This window comes from Nuphar pumila, chromosome 3 (genome assembly GCF_984573655.1).
Source record: "Nuphar pumila chromosome 3, dmNupPumi1.hap1.1, whole genome shotgun sequence".
In the NCBI taxonomy this organism is placed as follows: domain Eukaryota; kingdom Viridiplantae; phylum Streptophyta; class Magnoliopsida; order Nymphaeales; family Nymphaeaceae; genus Nuphar; species Nuphar pumila.
Window position 1 is genome coordinate 138498706 of NC_143251.1, and position 18976 is coordinate 138517681.

At 36.1% G+C, this 18976-nt stretch overlaps 1 protein-coding gene across 1 annotated transcript; it reads left to right on the forward strand.

Moving 5' to 3' along the window:
- The first annotated feature begins 823 nt into the window (after positions 1 to 823).
- On the forward strand, positions 824 to 1252 carry LOC149844043 (uncharacterized). The gene has a single exon (XM_090001020.1). It carries the CDS (start codon positions 824 to 826, stop codon positions 1250 to 1252), a length of 429 nt encoding a protein of 142 aa, XP_089857146.1.
- Positions 1253 to 18976: the final 17724 nt, after the last annotated feature.

Here is an 18976-nt window from a genome sequence, read left to right on the forward strand (position 1 = left end):
GATCTATTACGCCAGTAGAACCCTCTCTAATGCACAACTAAATTATACCACTATAAAAAAGGAGTTGCTGGCAGTAGTGTTCATATTGGAGAAGTTCCAATCATATTTTTTGGGCTCTAAGGTGGTCGTCTACTCAGATCATGTCGTTTTGTGGTATTCGATAAGTAAGAAAGACACCAAGCTGTGACTTATCTGATGGATCTTGCTACTACAGGAGTTCGATCTTGAGATTTGAGATAAGAGTCGTGGTGAGAACGTAACAACAGATCACTTATCAAGACTGACAATGGAGTCATCCCGTCAGCTGAGGCCAATCAATGACTCCTTTCTGAATGAGCGGATCTTGAGTGTTCAACGTCTTCCCTGGTTTGCTGATATTGTCAATTACTTGGTAACTGGAAAGCTCGCTGCGCATTGGAGCAAGATTGAGAAAAATCATTTTATGGTGCAAGTGAAGCATTATTTCTAGGAGGATCCAAAACTTTTTAGATTGGGTGCAGATAAGGTGATTTGAAGGTGTGTGCCTGAGGAGGAGGTCCATTCCATTCTGACCTTTTGCCACTCCTTGGCTTGTGGAGGTCATTTTTCCAGTAGAAAGACCACAACTAAGGTCTTACAGTTTGTATTTTGGTGGCCTACACTGCACAAAGACTCACACGAGTTTTGTCGTAGATGTTTGCGTTGCCAACAGACGAAGAACATGTCCAAGAGGAACATGATGCCCCTAATCCTCATTTATTTTGTTGAGATCTTTGATGTTTGGGAGATCGATTTTATGGGTCTATTTTCACCATCGTAAGGTTTTGTTTACATTCTTAATGCGATGGATTATGTCTCCAAGTGGGTGGAGGCAGTGGCTACTCTAAGCAATGATCATAAGGTAGTACTTAATTTTATTAAGCATAACATTTTTAGTCAGTTCAGAATGCCATGCGCCATAATAATTGATGAGGAAAAGCACTTCAAGAATATGCAAGTTGCTTCTCTTCTAAAGAAGTACTTTGTGCACCACAAGATAGTCACCCCTTACCACCCACAGACTAGTGGTCAAGTTAAGGTTTCCAACAGAGAGATCAAGAGGATCTTGGAGAAGACGGTCAGGCCAAACCATAAGGACTGGTCTCAGCACCTTGATGATGCCTTATGGGCATATAGGACTGCCTACAATACTCTGATTGGCATGTTCCCCTATCGCCTGATCTTTGGAAAGGCATGCCATCTCCTTGTTGAGTTGGATCTTAAGGCCTATTAAGCGATCAAGTCATTCAATTTTGATTTAGCTCAGGCTGGCAAAGAGCGTAAATTATAATTGAGTGAGCTTGAAGAGCTTCACAATGAGGCGTATGACAATGCCAAAATTTACAAAGCACGAACTAAGGCCTTCCATGACAAGCATATTCTTAGGAAGAAGTTCATGCCTGGGTAGAAAGTTTGGTTGTTCAATGCACAATTGCAGCTCTTCCCAGAGAAGCTTAGGTCTAGATGGGATGACCCGTTTGTGGTTCATACGGTATTTTCTCACGATGCAGTTACTTTATTATACCAAAAAACGGGCAGGCTTTTCAAAGTGAATGGGCAAAGGTTGAAGCCCTATATCTTGAACCTTGGAGAGGGACAAAATATTGAGTCCATCGATTTTATTGACTGCAAGGGCTAGCAATTTCTGAGTCTGGCTGAAGACTTAAAACTTAGCATTGCATGAGAGGTAACTCATGGTAGTTATAATGACTTTTTTTTTGTTTGCTTTAGACAAAATTAGGATAGAGTCATGCATATCTTATAAATTGATGTGCTTCAATGTGTATGAGTTTTTTTGTAAAATATAGGACATTAAGGAGCTCTGGATGTGCATAGTAGTACAGAATAAGGCATCTTATCAAGCGAGCTCCAACATAAATATCAGGTTGTATCTATCATTTTCTCATTTCGTGTTGTTCTTTGTGTACACACATGCATTCATATAGTTTCATTTAAGCATGAGGGAGTGCTACTGAGGATACTAACATTCAAGCATGGGGAGAGGGTATAATTTGCACCCAATTTTTTTATGTTCATGTATCTGATAAAAACCCATAAAATTAGGCTTTTAAGAAATAAATTTTAAGCATATATGAATGTTTTACATAATATGACATTTTAGAGAAATTTTAAGCCCCATAAATTTTTTTTCTGAAATCAATCTAAAAAGAGTGGTTATTTATGTGGATTTTAAATAAAAGATGGTAGGTGAATGTTAGAACTTATTTTGAATCACAAATATGAATATGCACAGTTTCATTTTTGAAAAACCAAGCAAATGAAAAGCATAAAGAAATAAGAGCTTAAAAAGAAAAAGAGTATACATTTAGTTGTTTGATGTCTTGGTTGTTTCCCAGTAGCTGAACTCAGATACAAGTTGAAATATTTGATTTTCATGTTGAAAAGGACAATGAAAGAGATCACTTTTTTATCTGGTTGGTATCATTAGCCTATTTGGTTCGAACGAGTAGATCCTGAGGGGTGTTTATACCTGGTGCCCTAAAGTCATCTGGTTTAGGAGCCACCGACCCAAAAGCCCATTAAATAAACTTTATAAAGAGCCTAAGAGATGTCGACATTTCACATGATAAGAAGAGAACTATACGTAAAACTATAAAATTCAAGGTCTAGTGACTCAATCAATTAAGTTTAAGAAATACTTTGTATCTGGTGCTCTGAGGTCATTTGGCCTGAGAGTCACTGACCCAAAGCTCATTACACGGGTCATAGAAACCTGAAAATTGACATAGTTTTCAACTGAAAAAAAAGTGAAAGTGTGAAAAAAAATTGAAAAAAAAAGAAAAAAAATAATCACAAGAGCTTAATGAAAATTTTATTGCTTAGGAATAATTATGAAAAAACTATGCAGAAAACATATAAGTGAGGATAAATGAGCAATAACATGAGTATACTTGATTTTCTAAGAAAAAATCATAAATAATTATAATTTTTAGAAAAGTAAAGGAAAAAGTTTTTCTTTTGTGGTGGCATGTGAAAACTCTAAATATATTGTGAAAATGTAATTGCATGAAATGTTTGTTTAGACGAATTTCTTAACTGCATAATGATTTTTGAATTTGAAATCTGATTTATACATGACAGAAATATTTGTGGGTAGCATCGCTGCAAACCCTCACAAGACCTTACTTGTCCACTAGGGTAACCTAGAGGTTTAAAGGGCGTGTTGCATACGCTAAATGCAATTGTGATTCCTACGAAAGTGAGTTAGGTTTATGATTTGCATGTTTTGCTTTTGTTAAGGGGTCAATTTGCTTGAGGACTAGCAAACAATAATCATAGGGAAATTTGATCATGCAACATTTTTATGCATATTATATATATTTTCTATGCATGATTACATATGAAATGAGATTAATAGCCCTTGTTTAATCGATATTTGGCATGATCCTGTAGGGCACTTTTTATTTTCAAAAAGAGAAAAAATTGAATAAAGTGAACCCATTTGAGTGTTTTTAAAAAATTAAATTTTTACTAATAGTGTTTTTAGAAAATAGTTTTTAAAACGTAGGTCTTTTGAATTTATTAAAAAGTTGGAGGTGTTTTAAAAAAGTTATTAAAACACACTTTAAACCAAATTTTTTATCTATAAATAATAGAGATTAGAGAAAGGGGGTGTCTTTCTCTTCTTGGGATTCACACCCCCTCATCTCTCTCTCTCTCTCTCTCTCTCTCTCTCTCATCTCCTTTCCTCTTCTGTCTTATTCTTCCTTTCTTCCCATCTTTCATTGTCGACTTCCTCTTCTTCTCTCATCGGAGGGCGACGTGACGCATATTCAACATGGAAGACCACTCTTCTCTCTCATCTCTTTTATTTAGCATAGTTGTATAGATCGTTTGTTTTGTTTAAGTAAATATTGGTCTGCATGGTCGTTAGGATTTTCTTTTTTTTACTGTTATATATATATAAAGAAGAGGATGCATAATACACTTATTCTGCTAGATCTGACTCTTGTAATAGATCTGGCATTGCTGGCAGATTTGGTCGAGCATCATTTTGATCAAGTGCATATAAGGTTGGGTTCTATAATTAGGTCTGATCCGACTAGCGATCTATCAGGTCGAATCAGACTGATTCAGGCTGACCATTTTTTTTTCCTGGATATGCATACCATCAGCCCACTGATCTGTAGCCCAGACTTGGCCTGAGCAACCAGGTCGGGCCTGATTTGTAAGTATAAGCAGACCTGCGTGATTCAACAATCACGCAGATATGTTGATCAAGTGGCTGTGGCAGTAAAGGGTTGGCTGAAATTAATTTTAATTTTTTTTTTAAAACTTGCTGAAGGCAAGTCAGGTCTGTAGCTTTTCTACACTCTAACCCAGATTAGATTTGGTATTTTTCTCGGACCAGATTAAAAAAAATTTAGGCTAACCAAGCCTGATCTGGCTGGCGTGCTAGCATGCGACTAGAGCAAACTCAGCTAACCTCCAGCTGAGCAAAGCATACCAGCCCTGATTTTAATTAGACCAGTATTTGTGGTCTGTTCGGATTGACCAATCAGCCTGATCATTAAGTCTTGCCTGATTCATCATTATTGCACAAACAAAATGTTGGTCTGATCATAGCAGGGTGCGGTTTCACCCAATCTGCGTGCTCCTCTTTAGTTAGTTGATTTAATGATAGATCTAGGGTAGTGCATTTGTTTCTAGATTTGTGTTCTACTTGGTATATTTAAAAATATTTCCATTAGTTAGTTTTCATTTATTTATTTATTTAGATTAGTGCTTCTTTGAAGTTTAGTTTAGAATTTGATTTTCTGAAAGGAAAAAAACTAAATAAAGTTAGATTCATGTTTCTTTCATATTTAATCTCTTGCAACTAACATTGGCTAGAGTACGAAATCTAGTTGGTGTGTGTGTTTTGTTTTCTGTGTTTTGCAGGTGGGTTCATACGTGTTGAAGAAAGTACAATAGCAAGGGTTGTGCCCATGCAACAAAGGAAGCTAGACCTCAAAAGAAAAGAGCCCTACTGATTTTTTCTTTCTTTATTTTTTATTTTTTTTAAGGCCACTGGCCATTTTAATTTAGTTGGGGTTGTAATAGCTTTTAATTTTTGCTCAAACTCTTGTAATATGGTAGAACAATTTATTTTCTTAAGTCAATAAAGCATGTTATTGTGTGGAGTACGAAAACTTTAAACATGTTTTCTGTATTCGACCCGGGTTTCACCACTAGTGTGAACCGATAATTTAAGATTTGATGCATGGTTTACACAAACAGATTTTAATGAAAAATCTCTTTTAAAAATACTTTCAAGAAAAGTTACATCAATAACATTTGCGACGTACCATGTAAACCTCTTTTAAGTAACTAATCCTCAAGGAGGTTCACAAATGTGTGGTGGCATTCACATATTAATGTTTGTGAATGTTCTAGATCTTTTCACTCTAGTTGATATCTGCAAATACGGTAAAACCTTTTCATATATTATACGATATTCATGAGTTATCATGCAAATCTCTTTAAGTAAATGATATTCGAGGAGGTCTGCAAATGTCTATTAATATTAACATATAATTTTTGTGAATGTTCCTGTCCTTCACACTCTTATAAGAAGATTGTACATATGGTGCTACTTTCATAAATAATCTACGACCTTTGCAAAGAGTGCTTGTGAATATTCCTGGACAAAATTCTCTTCAATGAGATCCATAAATATGTGTTCACATGCACAAATTTTTAGCATGTGGATTTGTGTACATTCATATACTTGTTGAATCATATATAAAGTTATTTTTTTCTTCGATTGTTTATAGAAAAAAACTAACCCTTTTCACTCTAGAATCCCTAACCATTTTCTTTCTCACCATGTTGTGGTTCTCGTTAAATCTTTTTTCACCATTCCGACAAGGTTGCGATATAATTTTCATTGACTTTTTGGTTAGGCTGAAAGGTGAATTTTGTACTATATATATATAGTTTTATTTCATTATGAACTTTTTTCTTTTTTTGTAGATATGAGCATTTAATAGTCTTGCAGTATGTTTGTTTGGTTGTTGTTGATGTTTTATGTATGTTTTCTTATATTTTATTTACTATTTAACATCATATTTACCGTTTAGGGTTTACTGTGTTTGAGAGAGAGAGATATTTATGTGTGTGTTGGTGTTGTAGATTATTTATGTTTGTTTGATTTTACTTTATTTAATATTTAGTGGTTTTGTCTTGATGTAATGAGGTAAGGGTTGATTGTGCACATTCAATTAGTGTGATGGGGTTGAGGTTAAGTGTGCACAAGCATTGAATAAGCGTTAGGGGTTATTGTGGATAGTTGGTTTTCAGAGTAATTATTATAGGTAATTTTGTTAATTGAATGTATGAAGAGTATATGAATGATATTTTCTTATATGATATTTTCATTAGATGAATGATATGTTGTGTGGTTGGTGTGAGCAATTAATCGTGGCTTATGAAAGAGTTAAAGGATATTGTCGTAACACTAATCACCCTACTTTGAGATCGATAGTAGTTTCCAAAAAATAATGATTTACAAGAAAGTGTTGATGTCTATAAAATTTATGGCTTTAATGTCTCATAAAATCGGACATGTAAACGGATTATTGAGCGTCCAATATAGTTATTCTTCTAAAGTAAGCAGTCAAGATATAGAGAGAGATGTTTTGGACATGCATGATGTAGAGTCAATGTTATTTAGTTGTGATGTTTACTTAGTTGCTCGCAAAATTAAACAAAAAACAGTTGAAAGTAATATACAAGAAAATGATGAAAATTATGTAGAGAATGTACATCTATCTCAAACACCATCTATTGAGCTCAATCATTTAGTGAACATCCAACTGCCCCAAACAGTGGACGATATTGATGTCCCAAACATTGAGCTCAGACATGCATAGGGCATGTAGTTTTCCAAACTAATTAGGTATATAGATATTCAACATTTATGCAATGAAGAACTTATACGATTAATTATTGTTGTAGATTATCAGAGAATCACTGCTTAGGATGTGAAACTATGTGGGCAAACCAGCGCTAATTATCTTCATCATAGTAATTTGGATCACATACAGCCTTCCATGGCAGATAACATAACTAGATACAAGTTGGTAGACTTTGTAATATATGCTTGTGATGTAGGTGTGATAATGGATGTACTATTTTTATGATTAATCTTAAAAGTTGAAATGCAAAAATGATGTATGCATGAAAGCAAATAAAGTGATAAATACAATAAATTTTAATTTAGTTTATGCAATCTAATAATCACTTAGTGGTAGTTAGATGATATTGAAGATGATGATGATTGTACCATGTCGACTGAGCTGGACCACGATACTGATGACATGAGACAAATAATGATAAATAAAAATTATGCACAAATGACAATTGAAAAGTCAAACCCTTGGTATGTTGTATGAGCTATATAAACATTTGTTGGACAATAGAATTGTTTTATATTTTTATACTAATGAGACATAGTTGAATAGGTTTCGAGGGTTTCTTCCTTTTTATAAAGCAACGGAGTGCTGCATCGGTACCTTGCTGATACCGCACAAATCTCATGTTGTCACGTTGCCTGAGAACAAACCATGGATGTCTTCATTCACCAGCAGGGCCTCACAACTTTTGGTGACACACTATTTCATATGGGTGCTTCTATGATGGTACACACTTGATTTACATAGATCTACGCTCCAAAAGTAAAATCTAATCATTGGACCGTGTTTAAGTACATATTCCATTTGTTATTTTCATGTATTAAAGTTGACAGAAATATGACATTTTATACCATTTTTAAACCACCATTATTTTCATAAATTATGAGTAGTTGATTTTCATTATCTCAAAAATGGAATCTTGAGGTGTATTAAAGGTGATAAAACCTTCTAAGATAGTAAATAAATCACGGTAAACACATGTACAGTTAGATTTACCATTTGATGGCTAGATCTACGTAACCAAGAGTTTGTACCACCTTAATGATAAGGTGCTCCAAGAGCATCTACTCCTACCTAAAGACATTTAATTTTTTTTAAATGTTTGAGTTTTTTGGTTGATCAGACCATATAGATATAATCACATGCCTTTTTAGTAGAAAACACGTTTTGAATCATGTGAACGTGACCTACATGTAGGCTTTTCAGGATCTTCAAAAATTGATGGCCCACAATGTACCAAAATTTCAAGACTTAAAAATCTTGTTTTTGTGTAAAAAAGACATGACCCAAAGCATGATTCCTATCAAATAAACTATGTTTTATGCATTTGTGAAGTCTGATCTATAAGATATAACTTACAAATATGGTTTCTAGTAAGTGGGTGTAGGTGCTCCCGAAGCACCATAGTAAAAGTCTCTCTCTCTCTCTCTCTCTCTCTCTCTCTCTCTCTATATATATATATATATATATATATATATATATATATATATATATATATATATATATATATATATATATATATATATATATTCACATTGAACCTGATTCATGCTCCAATGAAAGCGTTTTAACTTTTGCATATGTTTAAATTGCTATCATGCCAATGTTTCTGGCTTATTATAACTAATTGCCGCCAATTGGCTGTTCAACAATTTTTCACTATTTATAATGGAACACGTTAGTTTATGTTGAATGTCTTATAATTGGTGCCTGCTGCTTGGGGTATCCATCTATCTACAAAATGGCTAATTATAGTAAAGGAAAAAATTATTTCAAGATTAAAACCTTGATCTTTCGTGTTCTTTGGTTCCACTTGCAGTAAAGATTGCATAGGAAGGCCTTAAAAGAGCTGGATTTCTATAGATAATTCAACCCTTGTGTTGGCTAGTGATGCAAATCCGATAAAAGAGAAGGGTTTTCTGAAGAATCACATCAACAACTCCCCTACAAAATCTCTATTAATGAGCGTTTATAGAGAACATAAGAAACCCTAATTCAAAATTGGATCTGAGATAGATTCATTAGACAGTTAAGATCCAAATCTAAATAAAAATTCAAATAAAACCTAACCAAATGGATCCCTTGGACAGGGATTGCTAGTTGCTCCGCTCTTGTACCAGCTAGTGCCGCTGGAATGGGAAACTTGGTCATCTAGGCAATCTGTATTTATTTAGGCTTTATATGTGCATGTTTATTTATGTATGTATTGAGTGCATATAGTCAGGTGTTATTTTGAATTACCCTTCTCTGACATTGATATTGTTGCTTCTTAAAACATTAATTATGAGAATCTTTAAGATACTTTAATTTTATAAATGTGTAAAAGGTTCTTAATGTGATTGTATGCATGCATGTGTGTCTGTCTGGAGGGGAGGTTGTGCTAGAGATATGCATGAATCATAAGACAGCCATAGTGAAGTTGGATATGTAAAAGCTTGGAGGCATGTAACGATGACGCTTTCTTAAAGTGGCAGCAGTTGCCCTTAGGTGAGAATACGAGTGCAGTAGGGTAGTCTACAACCTTGCTTCTACTGTGGTCGTCCTTTGCGAGTAATCAGAAAAATCGGCTATTAATCACACTGAACCACTACTCCCATTCATCGATAATGATGTTTTGAGCTTACATAAATTTATATACTCTTTCTCTCTATCTTAGGTCTAATTCATTAAAGCCCAATCGGTTTGAGGAAAGCTAAGAACGATATGTTTTTCAACCTTCTTTTGAATCATTTTACCATTAATTTCACTTCAATCCTATAATTTAGATATGTAGCTTTGTCTCTAATGACATCATGCTAACATCCACATGCCCATGCACAATTTGCTAGTTTATCATAAAAATCACTCTTTAACTTTTCCAGTTCTAGCAGAACTTTTTCAAAACTCACTCAAAATCTGTTTCTTAATTTCGCATTTCTCTTGTTTTGCTAAAGTTCAAGACGAGCATTTCCACAGCTGGAAATTGACTAACCTGTCCGACTATCCTATTCAACCTCCTTATTCTTGCTTGAAAACCTTTTTGTTATGCAAATATGAACTTCAGAACATTGCAAAGGATGGAGAAATTAGAAATATATTATAGAAACACTGCATTGGCCAATGTTGAGCCTTGTTTCCACTAAACAACACTTGCAAGAGCGCAATGATTTCTTTATTTTTACATCTACCGACATTCACTGCTATAGCCTAAACCCCCACAGAAGAAAGAGAACTGCTTGTCAGTCCCAAGGTTTTGCACATCTGTAACTGCGTAGCAGCTACTATACGTTGCATCCCTTTCAAAACTTACAGGAGTAATCGAAAGATACATATCATTAAGAAACCCTTCATTTGGAAAACGGCTGCTACCATCTGAGTAGTTGTATGGGGTCCTTGGTACGTACCTAAAATTGAGGATCTCTCCACCGATATGCTCCCTGTAAGCACCTTCTGACAATTCAGTGAAGAGGGGAGTCAGGCCAGTATCCCACCATTTCACAGTTTAACATAAATCACCAATCTTTCAAATCAGTATCCTGCCATCGAAAAAAAAATTAAAAAACTGTTGGAAAAGTGCGGCAGGTCAGGACTCAGGATTCTAAAGATAACCCATAAAGTTTACAAAATTTAGATATAATAAATGTCACTAGAATATGAGAACTAGAAATATGTGCATTTGCAATGCTTTTTTTGCGAATCCTACCATGTAGATGTATTCAACATGGTAAATTTGCTAGGCATCAACTATTTGATCATGCATTTTCGATGAAAAAATGTGATTTTTGAATGCTTGAATATTTATGAAGATTACGAGTCATTGATCTTAAAGCCTAAAAAAAAAATCGTTTAGGCATCATAATCAGATGATTCAAGAGCTGGATGCTTGAATAGTTTTGAAGATTATGAGTCGTTGATTTCAATGCTTTAAAGCAATTTCATTTATGCATCATAATCGGATGATTCATGGTCTTTATAAAACCAAGCAAGTAGACCACATCCATACAGTTAGATTTAAGAGAAAAGAACAAAAAAACCATGGAAATCGTGATTCACACAATAATTCTCATATTTTCATTTCTCATATTCTAGTGACTTTATTTTGTAAGAAACAATCATATTCATAAGAAAACTTATGCACAAATATGCACGGACTCTCTCTTTCTCTCTCTCTCTCTCTCTCTCTGTTCTTAGCTTGGTTAATTTTACATGATAGGGTACAGGCAGACAACTTCCTTAAGAAGGTGGGTTTTCAGTATCCGAGTAGGTGCATCCTTTGTCAAGTGGCGGAAGAATCAACCTACCATTTGTTTTGGGCCTGCCCAATCTTTGTGGATCTCTTTAAAAGTACATGGAATCAACCTAAAGTAATCTTGAGACAGGAATCATTCGCGCTCGACCTTCTGTAGGGTCCACTGCAGGTTCGCAGTTGCAAGCGGTGGCGGCTGATCTGGAGAACTTGGCTTCTTACTTCTTGATGGGCTGTGTGGATGACTCGCAACAATGCAATCTTTCGTCAAATTTCGGTCGCTTTCAATAAGCTCATCCATTGCATCTTGGCTGATGTGTACGCAATTTTGTGCCTCTCTTCAGATGTTATCCACCCCCTTCAGCTGCCTTCTCTTCCTCAAGACCCTGGCTGATCTTTGTGTTCTTCTATTTTTATGCTTTGCCTTCGTGCGTTCGGCCCCTTTTTTTTGGGTCTGTTGTTTTTTGTTTTCGCGGGCTCAACTTTTTGTTGATCCCATGACTTAGTAATGTTGATCTCTCTCTCTCTCTCTCTCTCTCTCTCTCTCTCTCTCTCTCTCTCTCTCTCTCTCTATGTGTGTGTGTGTGTGTGTGTGAAAGCTCATCCTCAATGACTCATGATTCCAAAGCACACAGTCAATGACGATTCACCAATTCCACGATTTACTGAAAACATCATTATCGATGAATCAGTATAGTGGCTCACACTCGGATCCTCTCCCAAAAGAGAAACCATCACTTTAAGAAAGCACCATTTTTACATGCTTCCAAGCCTTTCCAGATCCAACTTCACTAAGATAAATCATGATTCCTGCATATTTCTAGCACAGCCCCCCCTACACACACAGACATGCATACGATCACATTAAGAACGTTTACACATTCACCAAATTAAAGTATCTTAAAAAAACATATAGTTAGTAGATTTTCATAACTAATGTTTTAAGAAGCAACAATATCAATGTTAGAGAGGGGTAATTCAAAATAAGCCGACTATATGCATTGAATACATACAGAAATAAACGTGCACATGTAAAGCTTAAATGTATATAGATTGCCTAGATGACCAAGTTTCCCACTCCAACAAGGCAACAACACTAGCTTATGCAAGAGCAGAGCAAACAATCTGGGTCTAAGGGATCCTTTTGGATCTAGTTTTTAGTTTAGGTTTTATTCGAGTTTTTATTTAGATTTGAATCTTAATTATCTGATGGATCTATCTCAGATCCAATTTAGGATCAAGGTTTCTTATGTTCCCTATAAATGCTCATTATAGAGATTTTACAGGGGAGTTTTTAATGTCATTCTTCATAAAACCCCTCTTTTACCAGATTTGCATCACTAGCCAACACAAGGGTTGAATTTTCTATAGAAATCCAGCTCTTTTAAAGGCAAGTGGGAATCAAAGAACATGATAGATCAAGGTTCTAATCTCAAAAGAAATTTTTTTCTTCACTGTAATTAGCCATTCTTCTAGATAGATGGATGCCCAAGCAGCAGCAACAATCAGGAGACATTTAACATAAACCAATATTTCCCATTAAAGATAGTGAAAAATGGTTGAACAGCCAATTAGCGGCAATTAGTTGTAATAAGCCAGAAACATTGGCACAATAGCTGTTTAAACGTGTGAAAGTTGAAACGCTCTCATTGGAGCATGAATCATGTGAACAAAAATATGTGCTGCCCCATCCTTTTGAATTATACTTGTTTGATTCAGTTGAAGAACTGACCAGATTCTGCTTACAGTTGAATCAGACAGATGTCATTCAAAGAAATTGGACAACACATTGCTCACACGGGCAAAAAGACTACGCAGAAATCAAATTGCACACAAGGATCTTCAAATGGCATTTCCTTGTATCCAGTGGCACCTCCATATGCCCCCACCTGCATCAAGATCACATCTATAACCACCCTAATTGTAGAAAAGCCTAAGAATGAGTGGTTAATATGACATAACCTCCATGATATGTAACACGGACTCTTCTAACAGGGCACTGCACCCGCGTTGCACCTGCACCCGATACTTGGACACGGCTTTCTTTATCAGGTGAAGTCAACCACACTGAGGTCCATTTCTAGCTAAAAGTAGATTCAGTTAACCCTAACCAAATCTGGTTTTATCTATATTATATAAACAAATACATAAACACATGTAGTGTTAACTTAAAACTGTTAAAATATATATATATACCCTTCCTGCACATCTGCACCTAAATTTTTTTAAAGTGCCGCATCATCACATTCGCACCTGTATCCGCACCCACATCTGCACCTGCACCTATGTGACATAGCTTCCAGGCTATATAGTATATCTGAGAATGAGATAGGTAGCTGATGTAGGTTGAAAGAATCCATACACAAAACTCAGCATGCAAATTAATTCCTAAAACAAACAAGATCAAATGACTGAAAATTTGAAGACTCCTTAGGGAACTTCTGCAGATTTAGACCTTTTGCTATATCTGAACTAAATCACCTGCAATCATCAAACAATTTTAAATGAACTTCTGCAAATTGTTTATTTGATACATACTTTCATCATACAAAGATGTGTGGGAGAGGCGTTATGGAAATTGCTTGTTTATCAACTCACAACAGTATATACAAAAAACATGCCAATCAGCAAGTCCAACCAACCAAAGAACATCACGGGGCCACCTCAGAAGGTGCAGCCACGTCAGCAGAGATTTTAAAATGAAGTATCCACGTCATCAACCATTCCGTCCTGCCCTTCGGCCGGTCACTCGGAGTTCGAATTCAAGGCAAGAGTTGAGGAATTTTAGGAAAATGCACCTCCAGACAGGCATGGAGATTCACAGCCCTGGCAAACTGGGTTCCTCCACCAGGGCACGACCAAGATACAAGCATAGTGATAAATATCGCCAGATTTACCAAAATCTCGCAATGATATAGCGAAGAATTTACTGAAAGTTTAAAATGGCAATTTCTCACGAGATATTCAAAATATCGCGAGATTTGTGAAAAAGCATAAATACCGCGATTTAAACACGATATTTATGTTTTAATGGCTATTTATCATAAAAACAATGTATTTTTATTTTTAAATACTTTTTATTAATATTTTCTTGTAAATTTATTTTTTATTTATTTTTAATTGCAGTGATTTTGCCGGAAAAAAAGTGCTAGATTTATGAAAAAAATTCAAATTCTCGCAAGTTTTTTCTGTTTTTAACGTTGTTTACTATGGATACAAGGTAGGTGCCTTTGATGTTTCTAGACCTCCTATGAGAGAAATCGGATTGCCTGGTCCATCGGGGCGCTCTGAACGTCTTCTCAGGCCCCTGGATATCCTCTATGACGTCAAACCCTGGTCTGACCCAGGAGAGCCTCATGTCCTTATGATGGATCCCAATCCTGAAACTGAAGTCAGACATAGAACAACTCCAGCAATGCAAAATTCGATGAAAGTTATTAGCTGGAATATCCGTGGACTTGGGTGGAAATGGGCGCGCTGGCGTGGGCAGTGGATTAAGATTAATATTTTCAGTATCTACCATAATAGATGGCAAGTGAGATACGTGATTCGCGACTCTCATGGTCGGCTCATGAAGGCAGGGTGGATCATCGATGATTCAACTCTCTTGGATTTAGACTTGCGCTGTTGGAATAAAGTCTGAACCAACATCCCCGTCTCATCGAGTATCATTCTTGAAGCATCTCTCCTAGGGACTCGATCATCCAAATCAACAAATGTTTGGAGTGTTGCAAATATTGCTTAACTTAGTGGGTGTAACAAATGAGCTTAAACCAGATAAGCTCGATACCGAGCTTTCGCGCAAAAAAATAGATCATATCCTCTATTGAGTGAGACCGATAACCTCGACACAAACTATCTTGAACAACCTCTTGACTAGGGTTTAAATTGGGTATTGATTTTGAGTATGTATCCACATCTTATAATAATTTGGATACGGGTCTTAACTGAATCTAAGCCAACTGAATTTGGGTTAATTAGATCTAGGTATACTCAAAGAGAGAAAGAGCATAACTGATGTTAGAGAGGAGAGCTTGAGAGAGAGAGAGGAGAGGAGAGAATGGTAAAGAATGAGAGGAAAGGGAGAGGGTTAGTGTTTATATTGGCCCTAGCCCACCAGTCACCAGATCCATGAATAAGCCGAAACAATTAGAACATAATAGGCCATGGCTGGCCAAAATAGTGTCATAAATGCCCAAACATTTGGCAATAAGACTAAAAGCAAAACCAAGGCCGATGGTCTCACTCACATGGACAAACCCCTCACTGTCCATATTGTAGCAGCCGGTTAGATCATAATCATCTTGCTGCTGATAGGTTGAAAACATCAGGGCAAAGAAAACAGAGCAGCACCAACATATATACAAGTGCATACAACAGCTCCGAAGGGGTTTGGCATAGTGAGATGGGGCCTAAGCTGCAAGACAGCCGGTCTATATTCGAATCACATGGGCTTCACCTCTTGTGCAAGCTGAAGTGTGGTGACTCCCTGGGAGGGAGGGGTAAGCACAGGGAGTTTTACGCTGTCAGGACAATGATCGTAAGTAGAGCAGGCAGTGCCAACGCAGCTAGGTCTCTGATCCTGAAGATGGTTTCTCCGTGTAAATATCAAAGAAAAACAACACAACAAAATTTTCAAGTTGGATCAGAGTTGCCCATTCTTATCTAGTGCTAGGATGGAAACTAGCTTGAAAGTAAGAAAAAATATAAAAATGCAAAATAACATAAATATATTAATGGGTAGAACAATTGCAGTGCGAAGCAGGTTATATGTCCCCCCCCCCCCCCCCCCGAACAGGGCAGTTAGCTACATCTCATGATCGGGGGTCCCAAAGAGCACCACGTATGTAAGCATGTGCGTCTCGTATCCCCATGTTTGTCAGCATTAATTAGCGTTGGAGTTTGATAAGATTGCAAAGACTTAAGTACCCTCTCCTCCATTGGTGCAAAAAAAAATGACGGTTCTTGAAAAGGAGTGGTTGTAAAGACTTAAGTGCCCCGAAGATGATTATTTAACACCCAGTCTCTGCACTGCAGGATTATCCGAGAAAGAAATCTCCCCTGGAGGAGGCCATGAACATCAACCCTCTCACTCGCTCTCTCCCTTCTATTTCTGCTTCTGTGCACATCCATTAGAAGATCATACATTGCTCCATCAAGCACCGACTGACCTATACATTGACTCTTGTGAAGCCTGATTCAGAGTTTTTACCCTTACAGGAGGAGGGTTTGGGGGCTCCTCCCAGCGTGGGTATCATCATTCAACTAAATGAGTTGTAGATCCTGATTCAGAGTTTTTACCCTTACAAGAGAGGGGTAAAACCTCATCTCACTCTCTCTCACTTCTCTCTCTACTTCTGTGCACATCCAACAAACGATCCAACATTTCTCCATCAAACACCGACTGACCTGCACACTAACTGTAGCATCGTTCAACTTGATGAGTTGTGGAACCTGATTTAGAGTTTTTGCCCTTACAGGAGGGGGGTTTGGGGGCTCCTCCCAGCGTGGGTAGCATCATTCAACTTGAAGAGTTGTGGAGTCTGATTCAAAGTTTTTATCCATTCATATTTTAAGGCATTAGATCTCATTTTTGAACATCCACGCATGTGCAGTTTGCTTTCATCATATTCAGTTGCTTTCTAGATTATACTTTGAATTCTTATGCATTTTAGATCTATCGATTTGTATGTAACCATAGCTCATTTTAACTTGAATTTTTTACTGCAACTTCATGCATATGTCTTCATGCTCTCCACCAAAAATCAGATCATTCTGAGTTTGTTTGACTCACTTTAAAAATCGAGATTCAAAACCTGTTATTTTACACCGTCAGGATTTTAGCAGAATCAGGACCAACTTGCGGAAGTGATTTCTCCCTAACCAGAGATTATTTTTCCGATCCGTAAAAGGGGTTGTTTTCTAAATTGAATCTAGTTTGTTCATACCAAATTTCAGCGATTTCTATGGTGTTTTCGTACCCATTTCGGGTCAAAAACCATAACCTTGTCACCCTGTGTCATTTTAACGGCTCAGATTTTGATCCATTTTGTTTGAATTTTATTTTCCTAATGGAAGATTATTTTTCAATTCTATAAAACGGATTCTCTTCGTTTATGTGTCTAGTTCATTCCTGTAAATTTTCAGAATTTTTTATGGTCAATTACTATTTTATTTTGATTAAATACCAGAACCTTGTATCCATATTTTATAAATGTTCTGATTTTGGCCCCCATATCATGACTGTTGTAGCACTTCTTTAACAAATCATTATTTGATTGGCAATATTCTTCAGCAAATTATTGTTATGATTTTTTTTAGTCTCTAATGAGTCTCTACTATGATTTGTAGTATTTTTGGGTCTCCAACGAGCCTCACAATGATTTATAGTGTTGTTCGATCTTTTAACTATGATTTATAGTGCTTTGGGGTCTCCAACGAGCCCCACAACGATTTGTAGTGTTTTTCGGTCTTTTAACTATGATTTATAGTGTTTTCGGGTCTCTAACGAGACCCACAGCGATTTATAGTGTTGTTGGACCTCGCTATAGCGATTTGTAGTGTTTCTCGCTAAACACTACAGCGATTTGTGCTATCCGAATCAGGACCAACTTGTCAGGCTCATATCTCCCTAACCAGAGATTGGATTTCAAATCCGTAAAAAGTGGTGTCTTCGTTATGAAGTCTAGTTTATTCCTGTAAATTTTCAGCGATTTCTATGGTCATTTGATACCTCATTTGGATCTAAACCAGACCCCTATCAGTCTGTCTTATTTGAGTGACATAGGTTTTTATTTCATTTTGTAAGAGTCATATCTCCCCAACGGAAGATCATTTTTCAAATCCGTAAAAAGGATTTTCTTCCTCTATGTGTCTAGTTTATATCTAAAAAGTTTTATAACTTTTTATACTCATTTGATATTTCGAACCTGTTAAAAACTGAGACATGTTATAAAATGTTATAAAACTTAAAAAGTTTGAAACTTCCTCTATGTGTCTCGATTTTTAACAGGTTTGAAATATCAAATGAGCATAAAAAGTTATAAAACTTTTCAGATATAAACTAGACACATAAAAAAAAAAAACCTTTTTTACGGATTTGGAAAATGATCTTCCGTTGGGGAGATATGACTCTTACAAAATGAAATAAAAACCTATGTCACTCAAATAAGACAGACTGATAGGGGTTTGGTTTTAGATCCAAATGGGGTATCAAATGACCATAGAAATTTCTGAAAATTTACAGGAATAAACTAGACTTCATAACGAAGACACCACTTTTTATGGATTTAAAATTTGATCTCTGGTTAGGGAGATATGACCCTGATAAGTTGGTCCTGATTCGGATAGCGATTTGTATCACAAATCGCTGTAATGTTTAGCGAGAAACACTACAAATCGCTAAACACTACAGCGATTTGTGATACAAATCGCTATCCGAATCAGGACCAACTTGTCAGGGTCATATCTCCCTAACCAGAGATCAAATTTCAAATCCATAAAAAGTGGTGTCTTCGTTATGAAGTCTAGTTTATTCCTGTAAATTTTCAGAAATTTCTATGGTCATTTGATACCCCATTTGGATCTAAAACCAGACCCCTATCAGTATGTCTTATTTGAGTGACATAAGTTTTTATTTCATTTTGTAAGAGTCATATCTCCCCAACGGAAGATCATTTTTCAAATCCGTAAAAAGGGTTTTCTTCCTCTATGTGTCTAGTTTATATCTGAAAAGTTTTATAACTTTTTATGCTCATTTGATATTTCAAACCTGTTAAAAATCGAGACACATAGAGGAAGTTTCAAACTTTTTAAG

Coding starts and splice junctions, on each gene's coding strand:
- LOC149844043 (XM_090001020.1), top strand. CDS start 824: ATGGATTATGTCTCCAAGTGGGTGGAGGCAGTGGCTACTCTAAGCAAT.